Genomic DNA, 13,084 nt, shown 5'->3' with positions numbered 1-13,084 from the left:
TTGACTATATGTCCCCTTTACTTGCCCCCACATGATGCAGTTAATGAAGAGGCGCTCACTGACCTTATTACTCACCTTCCCCAGCCATTCATCAGCTGTGATGATTTTAATGCCTAGAATGTGCTTTGAGTCTCTGCAATTACCTGTCCCAGGGGTAGAGCAATTGAGAGGCTTCTCCTGTCATCCTGTGCATACTTGCTAAATGTGGGACAGAGCAGTCACTTCTGCACAGCAACTGGGTCATTCTCTGCCATTGACCTCTCACTTTGCTCTCCAGCTCTTGCACAGAAGTGATCACTTCCCGAACTGGTTTCACCTGCGAGATGGCATGGGCCCCGAATGGAAACTACTGCAATGGGTGCTCAGTAGAGCCGACTGGACAGTTCAAACATCGTGCGTGTCGAGGCACGGGTGGATCATATTACCAAAATGGTCCACCTCGCCGCTGCAACATCCATTCCACAGTCCGTGGGCCACCAGAAGAGTCAACCCGTCCCTGGGTGGTGTGCCGAATGCTGCTCTGCAATTAGGACCAGGTGTACAGCTCTGCATAGGTTCCAGTGTTGGCCAATTGCTGAGAATCTTGCAGCCTTTTGGGTGGTGAGGGCAAAATGTCGCTGAATTATTCGAGAGAGCAAGAAGAGGTCATGGATACAGTTCCTGAACACCATTAATCATTCCACCAAAAGTTCCATTGTTGCTGAGACAATCAGGAGAAATTATGGGTGGAGAGGGAGGTGCCCCATGGCTGCTGTAAATAACAGCAGCACTCTCCACACAGGTTCGCAGGACATTGCCCAGACTATGGTGGCATATTTTGCCACAGTTACTGTAACAGCCAGTCAGTATCCAGGTTTCCAGTGTCATAGAGGGTTTGCTTGGACTTCCAGTCCACCTCTAATGACGTTCACAATTGTCCATTATCCACGTGGGAGCTGGATTCTGCATTGTCTGCCGCCCGTGATACATCCCCTGGTCACAACAGGATCCATTACAGTATGCTACGGCACCTCACAAGATGCAACAAAGATATCCTCCTTGCAATTTTTAATGCCATTTGGGCATCAGGCCGCTTTCCTGACTCGTGGAGTGAGGCTGTTTTAATTCCTCTTTTAAAACCTGGGAAAGACCACACATGATCAAGTAGTTACCGTAGTGTTGCCCTCACTAGTTACGTGGGAAAGTCCTTGGAGCAGATGGTCAACCACCGTCTTGTCTGGATCTTAGTATCCCGGCAACTTCTTAGTTGCTTTCAGTGTGGGTTCAGGTGGTTTTGTTCAATCTTTGATAACCTTGCTCTGCTGGAGGTGGCTGTACAACAAGCTTTCCTACACCATCACCACCTTCTGGGTGTATTTTTTGACATCGAGAAGGCCTACAATACTACTTGGAGGTGTCCCATCCTGGAGCAGCTTCACGAATGGGGTTTTCATGGTTATCTTCCCATTTTTATTCAGTCTTTCCTCTCGTCACGATATTTCAAATACCAAGTTCATGACGTTCCTCTCTGATCGCTTTGAGCAGGAGAAACGTGTCCCTCAAGGTAGCATTTTAAGTGTGACTGTCTTTGCCATAGCTATTAATACCATTAAGTCCATAGTGAAAAGTCCTGTCTGGTGTTCCTTGTTCATGGATGATTTCTCTGTATTTTGCTCTTTTTCAAGTTTTGCAACAACGTCAGCTGCAACTTACTCTTAGACGTTCAGATGAATTGGTGCAGAAGAGTGGTTTTAATTTTTCCACCGAGAAGTCTGTGTGTGTTCTTTTTCACCGTTCTCATTCAATTTTAACATTTCCTGAATTGAGGATGAGGGATACTGTCCTTACTTTTAAAGACACGGTGAGATTTCTGGGGCTCATGTTTTACTCGAAGCTTACATGGTTACCTCATCTTAGAGACCTTAAACAGTGGTCACTTACGGTTTTAAGTATTTTAAAATGTCTTAGCCACAGTACATAGGGGGCAGACAGGACTTGCCTGCTCCAGTTTTACAGACCATTTGTGGGATCTCAGCTTGATTATGGGTGCACTGTGTATGGGTCTGCAAAACCTTCTTATTTAAAGATGTTGGATGTTGTGCACAATGAAGGGATTAGGTTGGCCACTGGGACACTGAGAACTAGCCCCATACCAAGCTTCTGTGCAGAGGCTGGCGAACTGCCACTTTATATGCGGCGACGGCTGTTAACGGTGTGCCAGGTGTATAAAACTATGTTCACACCATAAACACCTGCATACCATACCGTTGCTCAGCTTCCTCTGGCATAGGTTTTTCGTAACTGGCAATGAGCAATGAGACCCTATGGGATTCGTGCACAGGATTCCCTTTCTGAGATGGATATGGCTGGTCTTAATGTTTTACACCGAGGTTAGAGCAGATTTCCACCTTGGCTCCTCCAGAAACCTAGACTTATTTTAGATTTGACTAATTTTAAGAAAGTTAGTACGCCAGATTTTACATTCCTATCTCTGTTTTTTAACATTTTAGATGTGCATCAAGGTTTTACCTTTGTTTACACTGATGGCTCCAAACAAGGGAATTTCCTTGGCTTGTCTGTAGTTTTCCCTGATCATGTCACCAGGATTCGCCTGCCTGATGAATATACCGTTTTCGCAGCAGAGCTCCACACGGTCCTGAAGGCACTGGAGCAGATGAATCATATTCAGGGCACTCGGTTTCATATCTGCTCATGTAGTAACACGGTTCACGTTTTCTGTCGCACTTCAGAGTAGACCGGGAACTGTCTCATAGGCATGCCCGATGTGAACTGACTGGGCACGGCCAATGCTGCCTGAGTTGTCGTTGTTCCGCTGCAGAGGTCGCGGCCGAATTCTCGCGTGCCCTCTGGTGGATGGGACTGTATTTGCGGCAACTACCGTCTGCGACGCACTATGCCGATGTGCGCCTCCTGCGATCTTTCTGGTGGCTACTGCAGCTCCGATTCCCTTAGTGCCTTACAATCGTTGTAGAGTCTGCCCAGCTGAGAAGTTAGTCCAGCTGATATATGACAAACTGTACTTGGCTCCAACAGTGGGGTAAGCAGGTGTCATTCTGCTGTCTGCCAGGTAATGTCAGAATATCAGGCAATGAACAGGCTGATTGGGCTGCTAAGGAGGCCTGCAGAGGGCAGGATGTGCCACAGTGTCCTATTCCCTTCTCCACCCCCCACCCTCTCCACAAGAAGTGCATGCAGTTGTAGAAGGAAAAATGACTAGCGGTGACGGCCAATAAGCTGCGGCTGGTGAAGTCAACTCGGTCGTGGCGTTCCTCCTGCCAGTTGCTCGGGCAGGATTAAGTGATCCTCACACGTCTTTGGATCTGGCACTGTCCTCTCACACGAAGCTTTCTATTACGGCAGGAGGATCCCCCATTTTGTGATGCTTATGGTGTGCATATCTCTGTATGCCACATGTTAACAGAACGAGTTTTATACAGTGATGCAAGGGCAGAGACAAAAATTGGTGGTGATCTATCCCCTATTTTAGCTGATGATGAGACGGGTGTAACTAGGGTTTTAAAGTTTTGTGATGTCTGGATTCTGGCCTAAACTTTTAGGCTGGAGGTTTTAGTGTATTTCAGAGTGGCTGGCTCCTCCCTTTTTTCCTTGTGTTCAGCCAGCCACTTCCATATATGCTATATTGTTTTAGCTCCTTCTACCACTTTCCTCTTGTGTTGTCCATGTTTTACTGCTGACGCCATGCTTCGCCCATGCTTCGGTGTGGGTACGCACATAGTTTTCCAATCATTTTCCTGTGTTTTATGTTTTGTTTTATCTTTCTGTTCTGGGTATCTTCTTGTCAACCCATCTCAATCTGTTTTTGAGCGGGCCCTGAAGAACTTGCCGTCATGCGCCCATACCAACCTCTCCATCCATCCATCCGCCCCCTCTTTTCTCCACCCCCTCACCCTCTCCCCTTTTCTCCACCCCCCCACCCTCTCCCCTTTTCTCCACCCCCCCACCCTCTCCCCTTTTCTCCATCCCCACCCCTCCCCTTTTCTCCACCCCCCACCCTCTCCCATTTTCTCCACCCCCCACCCTCTCCCATTTTCTCCACCCCCCACCCTCTCCCATTTTCTCCACCCCCCACCCTCTCCCATTTTCTCCACCCCCCACCCTCTCCCATTTTCTCCACCCCCCACCCTCTCCCATTTTCTCCACCCCCCACCCTCTCCCCTTTTCTCCACCCCCACCCTCCCCCTTTTCTCCACCCCCCATCCACCACCCTCTCCCCACACCCCACCATCTCCCCACACCCCACCATCTCCCCACACCCCACCATCTCCCCACACCCCACCATCTCCCCACACCCCACCATCTCCCCACACCCCACCATCTCCCCACACCCCACCATCTCCCCACACCCCACCATCTCCCCACACCCCACCATCTCCCCACACCCCACCATCTCCCCACACCCCACCATCTCCCCACACCCCACCATCTCCCCACCACCCACCCCCAGCCTCTCCCCCACACTCCCCCACCCCACACTCCCCCACCCCACACTCCCCCACCCCACACTCCCCCACCCCACACTCCCCCACCCCACACTCCCCCACCCCACACTCCCCCACCCCACACTCCCCCACCCCACACTCCCCCACCCCACACTCCCCCACCCCACACTCCCCCACCCCACACTCCCCCACCCCACACTCCCCCACCCCACACTCCCCCACCCCACACTCCCCCACCCCACACTCCCCCACCCCACACTCCCCCACCCCACACTCCCCCACCCCACACTCCCCCACCCCACACTCCCCCACCCCACACTCCCCCACCCCACACTCCCCCACCCCACACTCCCCCACCCCACACTCCCCCACCCCACACTCCCCCACCCCACACTCCCCCACCCCACACTCCCCCACCCCACACTCCCCCACCCCACACTCCCCCACCCCACACTCCCCCACCCCACACTCCCCCACCCCACACTCCCCCACCCCACACTCCCCCACCCCACACTCCCCCACCCCACACTCCCCCACCCCACACTCCCCCACCCCACACTCCCCCACCCCACACTCCCCCACCCCACACTCCCCCACCCCACACTCCCCCACCCCACACTCCCCCACCCCACACTCCCCCACCCCACACTCCCCCACCCCACACTCCCCCACCCCACACTCCCCCACCCCACACTCTCCCCACCCCACCCTCTCCCCACCCCCCACCCCACCCACCCTTTCTCCACCCCACACCCCCTTTCCCCACCCCGCACCCCCACCCTATCCCCACGCCCACCCTATCCCCACGCCCCACCCTCCCCCCACACCCCACCGTCTCCCCACCCCCACCCACTCTCTCCCCACCCCTACCCTCTCCCCACCACCAATCATCTCTCCACCACCCACCCCCACCCTCTCCTCACCCCCACCCTCTCCCTCTGCCCCTGTGTACCCCTTTAATCCATCACCCTCTGCCCATGTGTACCCCTTTAATCCATCACCCTCTGCCCATGTGTACCCCTTTAATCCCTCTCCTTCAAGACACACACATTCATTCAACATACCTGAAGGCTCTCTTTCATGAAAGTTTTTATACAGTGCTGTGTGTAGATTAGTGAATGCTAAGTAATGTGTATTAATGTTTTTTGATATTTTTGTTAACACTACATAATACTCATTACATATAAAACTTTAAGTACTGTATTTTTATCAAAATCCACAATTGCTTTTAACATAACGAATTCTTTTGTAGTGTGGAAGTGATAAGATTTGCCCAGAGTTTTTTAATAAATTGGGATGAAAAAATGCATTATGAGAAAACAAATACATCGGCAAAAGCTCGTACAACCACTCTAAATGAAGAACTGGGACAGATTGAGTATATCTTCTCAGATAAAACGGGAACCCTTACTCAGGTAAGTTTTATGCCGGTTATTGGTAGTAATCCAAGAAAGTGAACATTCATTTAACAATTCACTGCACAGTGAATACATTGTGGAACTATGAGTGACAATTGGAATCAACCATTCTTGAACCTATTTTGTATGTTCTACAATATGCAGTATATGACTCATCTCATTTCTGATCCTATTCCTGTGCATGCTAAACACTACCACCACTACCACCAGCAAGAACTGCAACAGTTGTTTCCTTAAATTTGTAGACATAACAGAAAAGTCATTGACATACAGGTACTATAAAATAATTAAAATTATATTGGCATTAAAATTATATTGGCATTAAAATTATATTGGCATTTTGTGCCCCTGGCTTCAAAAACACTGTGCACATATTACATGCGCAAGTGATGCAGGGAAATGGAAATTTTAAGTAATGTCATTTACCTGAATGAAAAAAGGAAAAATATATTAAAGATGATGTCCGAAAGATATGCTACATTTTGGCATTCACATTCTGATGGACTCTTACGGAAATACTAGAATGCAAGGTGTAGTGTCTCTTGGGGAGTGGCAATGAGCTGAGCAAATAAAAGCGTATAGAATCTTAACAATAATTTATTAACATTAAGAGTCACTAAATAAACAAACAGTGAACACTTAATTTGCAAGCTCTTATGGTTCTGGAGAAAGTGCCTTGTAAGGCAAATAAATAAATATGTGTTACTGTTCTCCACTGACAAGCTAATGTAGAAAGACAGTTGGTTATTGTTCTTTTAGCACCACAGACAAATACAAGCTTAATAACAATGGAAAAGGCTCATGACAATATATAAAAAACAACAACATAGAATTCCAAAATTTTAAGAATGATAAAGGTGTTCTGGCAAATAAATAAATGATAATTTTTTTAAAAAATAATTACAGCCAACAGCCAATTAAAAGTTCACAGTAAGTGGAGCACCTCAAAAAAGTATTTAAGTCAGTATTTGCCGACTATGGCTGGTTACAAGTTAGAGACTGAAAACAGCTTCATGACGGTACTAGCAAAGATTTACTTTAGTTGCTTTAACCAAAAGGAACCACCATCCGCAGCTATTTACAATAAGGCTTAGAAGAAGCATCTTAATGGAGTAGCAAATACGTGTCGGTAACGGGTTCTTACAACCTAAATATTGACTTAAAACGTTTTTCTGGTATCAGATTAATAAATCAGGTAAAACGTCTTATGTCAACAAACAAATTAAAATTTTTTAAAACTAAAATTAAATTGTTGATAATCAGTTTTTAAAAATTAGCAGTTCGTGCCATTGAACAGCGAGAAATAGCATGTACGAAATCCTTAAATTAACTTGTGCTCACTGAGGCAGCAGAAATATGCAGAATAATGGATAATAACAGAAAATGGTGGCAGTATCACAGAGGGTCCAGCTCACCCAAAATGTGGCTCAAGAATACAAAATTATAGTAGGAGCACATAAATTTAACTGGCCGGCCAGTTGCTAGTTGCTTTAAGAATTAGATGCCAATTGAGGAGCCTGAGAGCCAGCACATAGGAGTGGGCTTCTTTACCAAGCATGTAATATAATTAATAATAATAATAATAATAATAATAATAATAATAATAATAATAATCCCCGTGGAGGCCCGGGAAAAGAATAGGCTTCCGGTATGTTCTGCCAGCCATAAAAGGCGATGAAAAGAACAAACCACTAATAGGGCTAACCCCCCTTTTAGTGTGAGTAGTTGGTTCACGACAGAACTAAAGAAGCCTCGGACAAGCGCCGTCATGGTCGGGGACGACGTTTGAACCCTATGCCCGCCCACAATGGTAACGACACTGCTAGCCAACTGGAAATTGATTTAAATCCAAATGGAGGTGTTTTGCAGGATATGCTTCCTGCAACCACCCTAGACAGAGGATGAGATGGTCAGATGAAGTTAATCGACACCTCATGTTCTGTTATTACCAAGCAACAAACCTAGGAACCAACACAACTGGATACAGATCACAAGTATACACAACATTTATTATCAGATACCCAGAATTAAAATTTTTAACAGAACAACGACTAGCTGATCAGATCTGTGTAATAATAAAAAATAACAGGATACCCCAGTCAGAATTAGAAAACATCAAACAACAAGTACAACAAATACTGGAACAAAATAATGTGCAATCAGAAGAAGAAGAAGAAGAAGAAAATACAGTAATGGACTCAAATATCCCAGAGCAAACAAACAAAGAACAACACGCATCAATTAAACAATCAGAGGAAAATGAAATCTTAAGACAGCCGCCAGAACAAGCACAAATAGAACTCGAAGTAACACACATGTTAGATATAGAAGAAAAATTTCAGCTGACATATATAGAATACAAAGACACAAATACAGACATTAGACCATTCTTGCATAGACTGCCAAATAACCCACAAGTCGAAACAACAATAAAAACTATCAACACAATCGTACACAACGAAATAAATGAAAACACAACTATGGAAGAGTTACAACTACTGGTTTATATAGGGGCACTCACTACACGTAATATACACACTAGGCAGAGATTAGAACCAACCAACACACAGAAGAAACCCACAAAACCAGCATGGCAACACAGGCTACAGATCAGAATAGAAAAACTGAGAAAAGACATCGGACAGCTAACACAATTTATAAGAAATGAAATGTCAGGAAAAAAAAAAAAAACGAAAAAGGTTAGGTAAAATCTCACAACAAGAAGCGATAGAGCAATTAGATGAAAAGAAGCAGAAATTACAAGCATTGACCAAACGACTTGGAAGATACAAAAAGAGTGAAAATAGAAGGAAACAAAACCAAACATTCAACACAAACCAAAAGAAATTTTACCAGGCAATAGACAACACACATTAAAATAGACAATCCACCAAACATAATAGACATGGAACACTTCTGGATCAACATATGGTCAAACCCGGTACAACATAACAGGCATGCACGGTGGATACAAGCAGAAACAGATACATACAAGATGATACCACAAATGCCTGAAGTGATAATTTTGCAACACGAAGTCACCCAAGCAATTAATTCTACTCACAATTGGAAAGCCCCTGGAAAAGATAAAATAGCAAATAAAGAAGTTCACCTCAACACATTCACATCTAACTAAATTATTTAACAGTTACATTGCAGACCCATACACATTCCCTGATACACTTACACATGGAATAACTTATCTGAAACCTAAAGATCAAGCAGACACAGCAAACCCAGCTAAATATCACCCCATAACATGCCTACCAACAATATACAAAATATTAACTTCAGTCATTACACAGAAATTAATGACACATACAACACAGAACAAAATTATAAATGAAGAACAAAAAGGCTGTTGCAAAGGAGCACGAGGATGTAAAGAGCAACTGATAATAGATGCAGAGGTGGCATATCAAGCTAAAACTAAACAAAGGTCGCTACACTATGCATACATTGATTACCAAAAAGCTTTTGATAGTGTACCCCACTCATGGTTACTACAAATATTGGAAATATACAAAGTAGATCCTAAATTGATACAGTTCTTAAACATAGTAATGAAAAATTGGAAGAGCACACTTAATATCCAAACAAATTCAATTAATATCACATCACAGCCAATACAGATTAAGTGTGGAATATACCAAGGAGACTCATTAAGTCCTTTCTGGTTCTGCCTTGCTCTGAACCCACTATCCGACATGCTAAATAATAGAAATTATGGATACAATATTACTGGAACAAACCCACACAAAATCACACATTTGCTATACATAGATGATCTAAAACTACTGGAAGCAACAAATCAACAACTCAACCAATTACTAAAGATAACAGAAGTATTCAGCAGTGATATAAATATGGCTTTTGGAACAGACAAATGTAAGAAAAATAGCATAGTCAAGGGAAAACACACTAAACAGGAAGATTACATATTGGATAACCACAGCGACTGCATAGAAGGGATGGAAAAAACAGATGCCTATAAATATCTAGGATACAGACAAAAAGAGGAATAGATAATACAAATATTAAAGAAGAACTAAAAGAAAAATATAGACAAAGACTAACAAAAATACTGAAAACAGAATTGACAGCAAGAAACAAGACAAAAGCTATAAATACTTACGCTATACTAATATTGACCTATTCCTTTGGAGTAGTGAAATGGAGTAACACAGAACTAGAAGCACTCAATACACTTACACGATCACAATGCCACAAATATAGAATACATCACATACATTCAGCAACTGAAAGATTTACATTAAGCAGAAAGGAAGGAGGAAGGGGATTTATCGACATAAAAAACCTACATTATGGACAGGTAGACAATTTAAGAAAATTCTTTATAGAACGAGCAGAAACTAGCAAAATACACAAAGCAATCACTCATATAAATACATCGGCTACACCACTGCAATTTCATAACCACTTCTACAACCATTTAGATCACATAACATCAACAGATACGAAGAAAGTAAATTGGAAAAAGAAAACACTACATGGCAAGCACCCGTATCATCTAACACAGCCACACATCGATGTCTGCCGCTCGTGGTCTCGCGGTAGCGTTCTCGCTTCCCGAGCACGGGGTCCCGGGTTCGATTCCTGGCGGGGTCAGGGATTTTCACCTGCCTCGAGATGACTGGGTGTTTGTGTTGTCCTCATCATTTCATCATCATCCAGGAAAGTGGCGAAATTGGACTGAGCAAAGGTTGGGAAATTGTACGGGCGCTGATAACCGCGCTGTTGAGCGCCCCATAAACCAAACATCATCATCACAGCCACACATCGATAAAGACGCGTCCAACACATGGCTAAGAAAAGGCAATATATACAGTGAGATGGAAGGATTCATGATTGCAATACAGAATCAAACAATAAACACCAGATATTACAGCAAGTATATTATTAAAGATCCCATACCACAACAGATAAATGCAGACTTTGCAAACAACAAATACAAACAGTAGATCACATCACAAGTGGGTGTACAATACTAGCAAATACAGAATACCCCAGAAGACATGACAATGTAACAAAAATAATACATCAACAGCTTGCCTTACAACATAATCTTATAAAACAACACATTCCCACATACAAGTATGCACCACAAAATGTACTGGAGAATGATGAATACAAATTATACTGGAACAGAACCATTATAACAGATAAAACACCACCACATAACAAACCTGACATCATACTCACCAATAAAAAGAAGAAATTAACACAACTAATCGAAATATCCATACCCAATACAACAAATATACAAAAGAAAACAGGAGAAAAAATTGAAAAATATATCGAACTGGCTGAGGAAGTCAAGGACATGTGGCATCAGGATAAAGTTGACATTATACCAATTATACTATCAACTACAGGAGTCATACCACACAATATCCACCAGTACATCAATGCAATACAGCTACATCCAAACTTATATATACAACTAAAGAAATCCGTAATTATTGATACATGTTCAATTACCCAAAAGTTCCTAAATGCAATTTAACATATACCATACAGTTAAAAGGAAGTCATGCTTGTTCAATGTCCACGTCACTATCCATTTTTGACCAGACATAACGCCTGAGAAAAGAAAGAAATAATAATAATAATAATAATAATAATAATAATAATAATAACAAATAATTCTTCTAAGCCGTGCAACATATGAAATTATATTAATAAAATTTCCACTAACACGGGTGCATTCACACAGAAATCAACTTTGTAGAACATAACAGTGAACTTGTACCCTGACCACCAAACTTGCATAATCTGAACCCAAGGGAATACATTCGGGACACTACCGGATGCCATCTCTGGCCCACAAACCACCAACATGTAATTTTGGGAACTGCGAGTCGTATGCTTAGACATTTGGTGCCACGTACCTCCAGAAACCTACCGAGGTCTTGTCAAACCTACGTGATGGGGAATCACGGCTGTGTTGGTTTTCAGAGGTGGACAAACTTGCAACGAAACAGATGTTTACAATGTTTCGGCTCAACTATTTACGTACACACATGTGCACCTGTGTTCGTTTGTGGCTTGCTTTAGACTTTGTTCTAGGAGATTAGCTATCTTGTCTTTACCCCTCTATTCAAGTGTAGACCAGGGCAAGTACAGCCCAATTGTCAATAGCATCTGCTGGAACAGCAACAATATGATATCTTGCAGCCGTGCCGAAAAGGACCTCCACAAAACCCACACACTGCTGTGATTTACATTTTTATCCAGGCTGTTTTCAGCTGCCTCAAATGTCACAAGTGATGCTCTGCTAAAATCCTTAATGTTCCTTCCAAGTTGCCTGTTAACTGGCTGAAACTAACTCCCCCCACCTCCACCCCCCTGCTGCTCTCATTCTTTTTTTCTCCCAACTTATTTGTAAGATTCCTAGTATTGTTCTGGGGCAGCATACATCCATATATATTTGTATAAGGTTTCCCCCCCTCTAATCCCAGTAGTGAGCAGTATCTATTGGTTAACTTTGTTTTGAGTTCGACAACAAAATATTTGCTTGTCCACTGATTCTTGGCCACTTTTCCCCAGAAGCCCATCTCTTTCCTCCTTGGAGTGTTATAGTTCAGATTACATGTGTACTAATTTTTCCTGAAGGACAATAGACATATCAAATTCAGTTAATTTAACCAGATAAAATTTTTTGATAATGTGCTAACTGTAACAGTGATACCTATTTGACATATCTGAGAACAAAGGAGAGGAAAAAGACAGCTATTCACACCTGTAGCTGATTGAGGTGTGGTCATAGATGCAAGTGTATATTTGTCTTTTCTCTTTTTTGTTCACTGTTTATATCTTAGAATAAATGATACTGTAATTTTAACTATGTAATGATGCAAAAATGATTTTGTATTATTTATGTAACGATATTATTCTGTTTTGAGTTAGGGGATCTATGAGAGTTATTAATTTGCTTATAAGAAACAGATTTTAGAAGTCTACTCTATCCCATCTCTTTTTCATTCCTACTCCTTTTATCTTATTCTTAATTTAATAATTCTGTTGCAGAATATAATGACGTTTAACAAATGTACAATTGCTGGAAAATGTTATGGGGACATATTTGATGAACAAACTAATGAACTTATAGAAATCACTGAGGTAAGTGCATGGAAAGACATTTAATTGTGATCTTATTCAGCATCTCACCTTATGTAGGATTTA

General features: G+C 43.1%; 1 protein-coding gene across 2 annotated transcripts in view; it reads left to right on the top strand.

Moving 5' to 3' along the window:
* Positions 1-13,084, top strand: part of LOC126094491 (phospholipid-transporting ATPase ID) — a 530,930-nt gene that overhangs the window by 366,158 nt on the left and 151,688 nt on the right. For both annotated transcript variants that reach the window (XM_049908899.1, XM_049908898.1), the window contains exons 8-9: positions 5,713-5,875; positions 12,929-13,021. In XM_049908899.1, coding sequence (XP_049764856.1) covers positions 5,713-5,875; positions 12,929-13,021 — 256 coding nt within the window. The remainder of the gene's footprint in view (positions 1-5,712; positions 5,876-12,928; positions 13,022-13,084) is intronic.

Source organism: Schistocerca cancellata, chromosome 8 (assembly GCF_023864275.1).
Source record: "Schistocerca cancellata isolate TAMUIC-IGC-003103 chromosome 8, iqSchCanc2.1, whole genome shotgun sequence".
NCBI lineage: Eukaryota > Metazoa > Arthropoda > Insecta > Orthoptera > Acrididae > Schistocerca > Schistocerca cancellata.
Note: the sequence above shows the minus strand (reverse complement) of the source record. Positions and strands in the feature narration are given on the sequence as shown.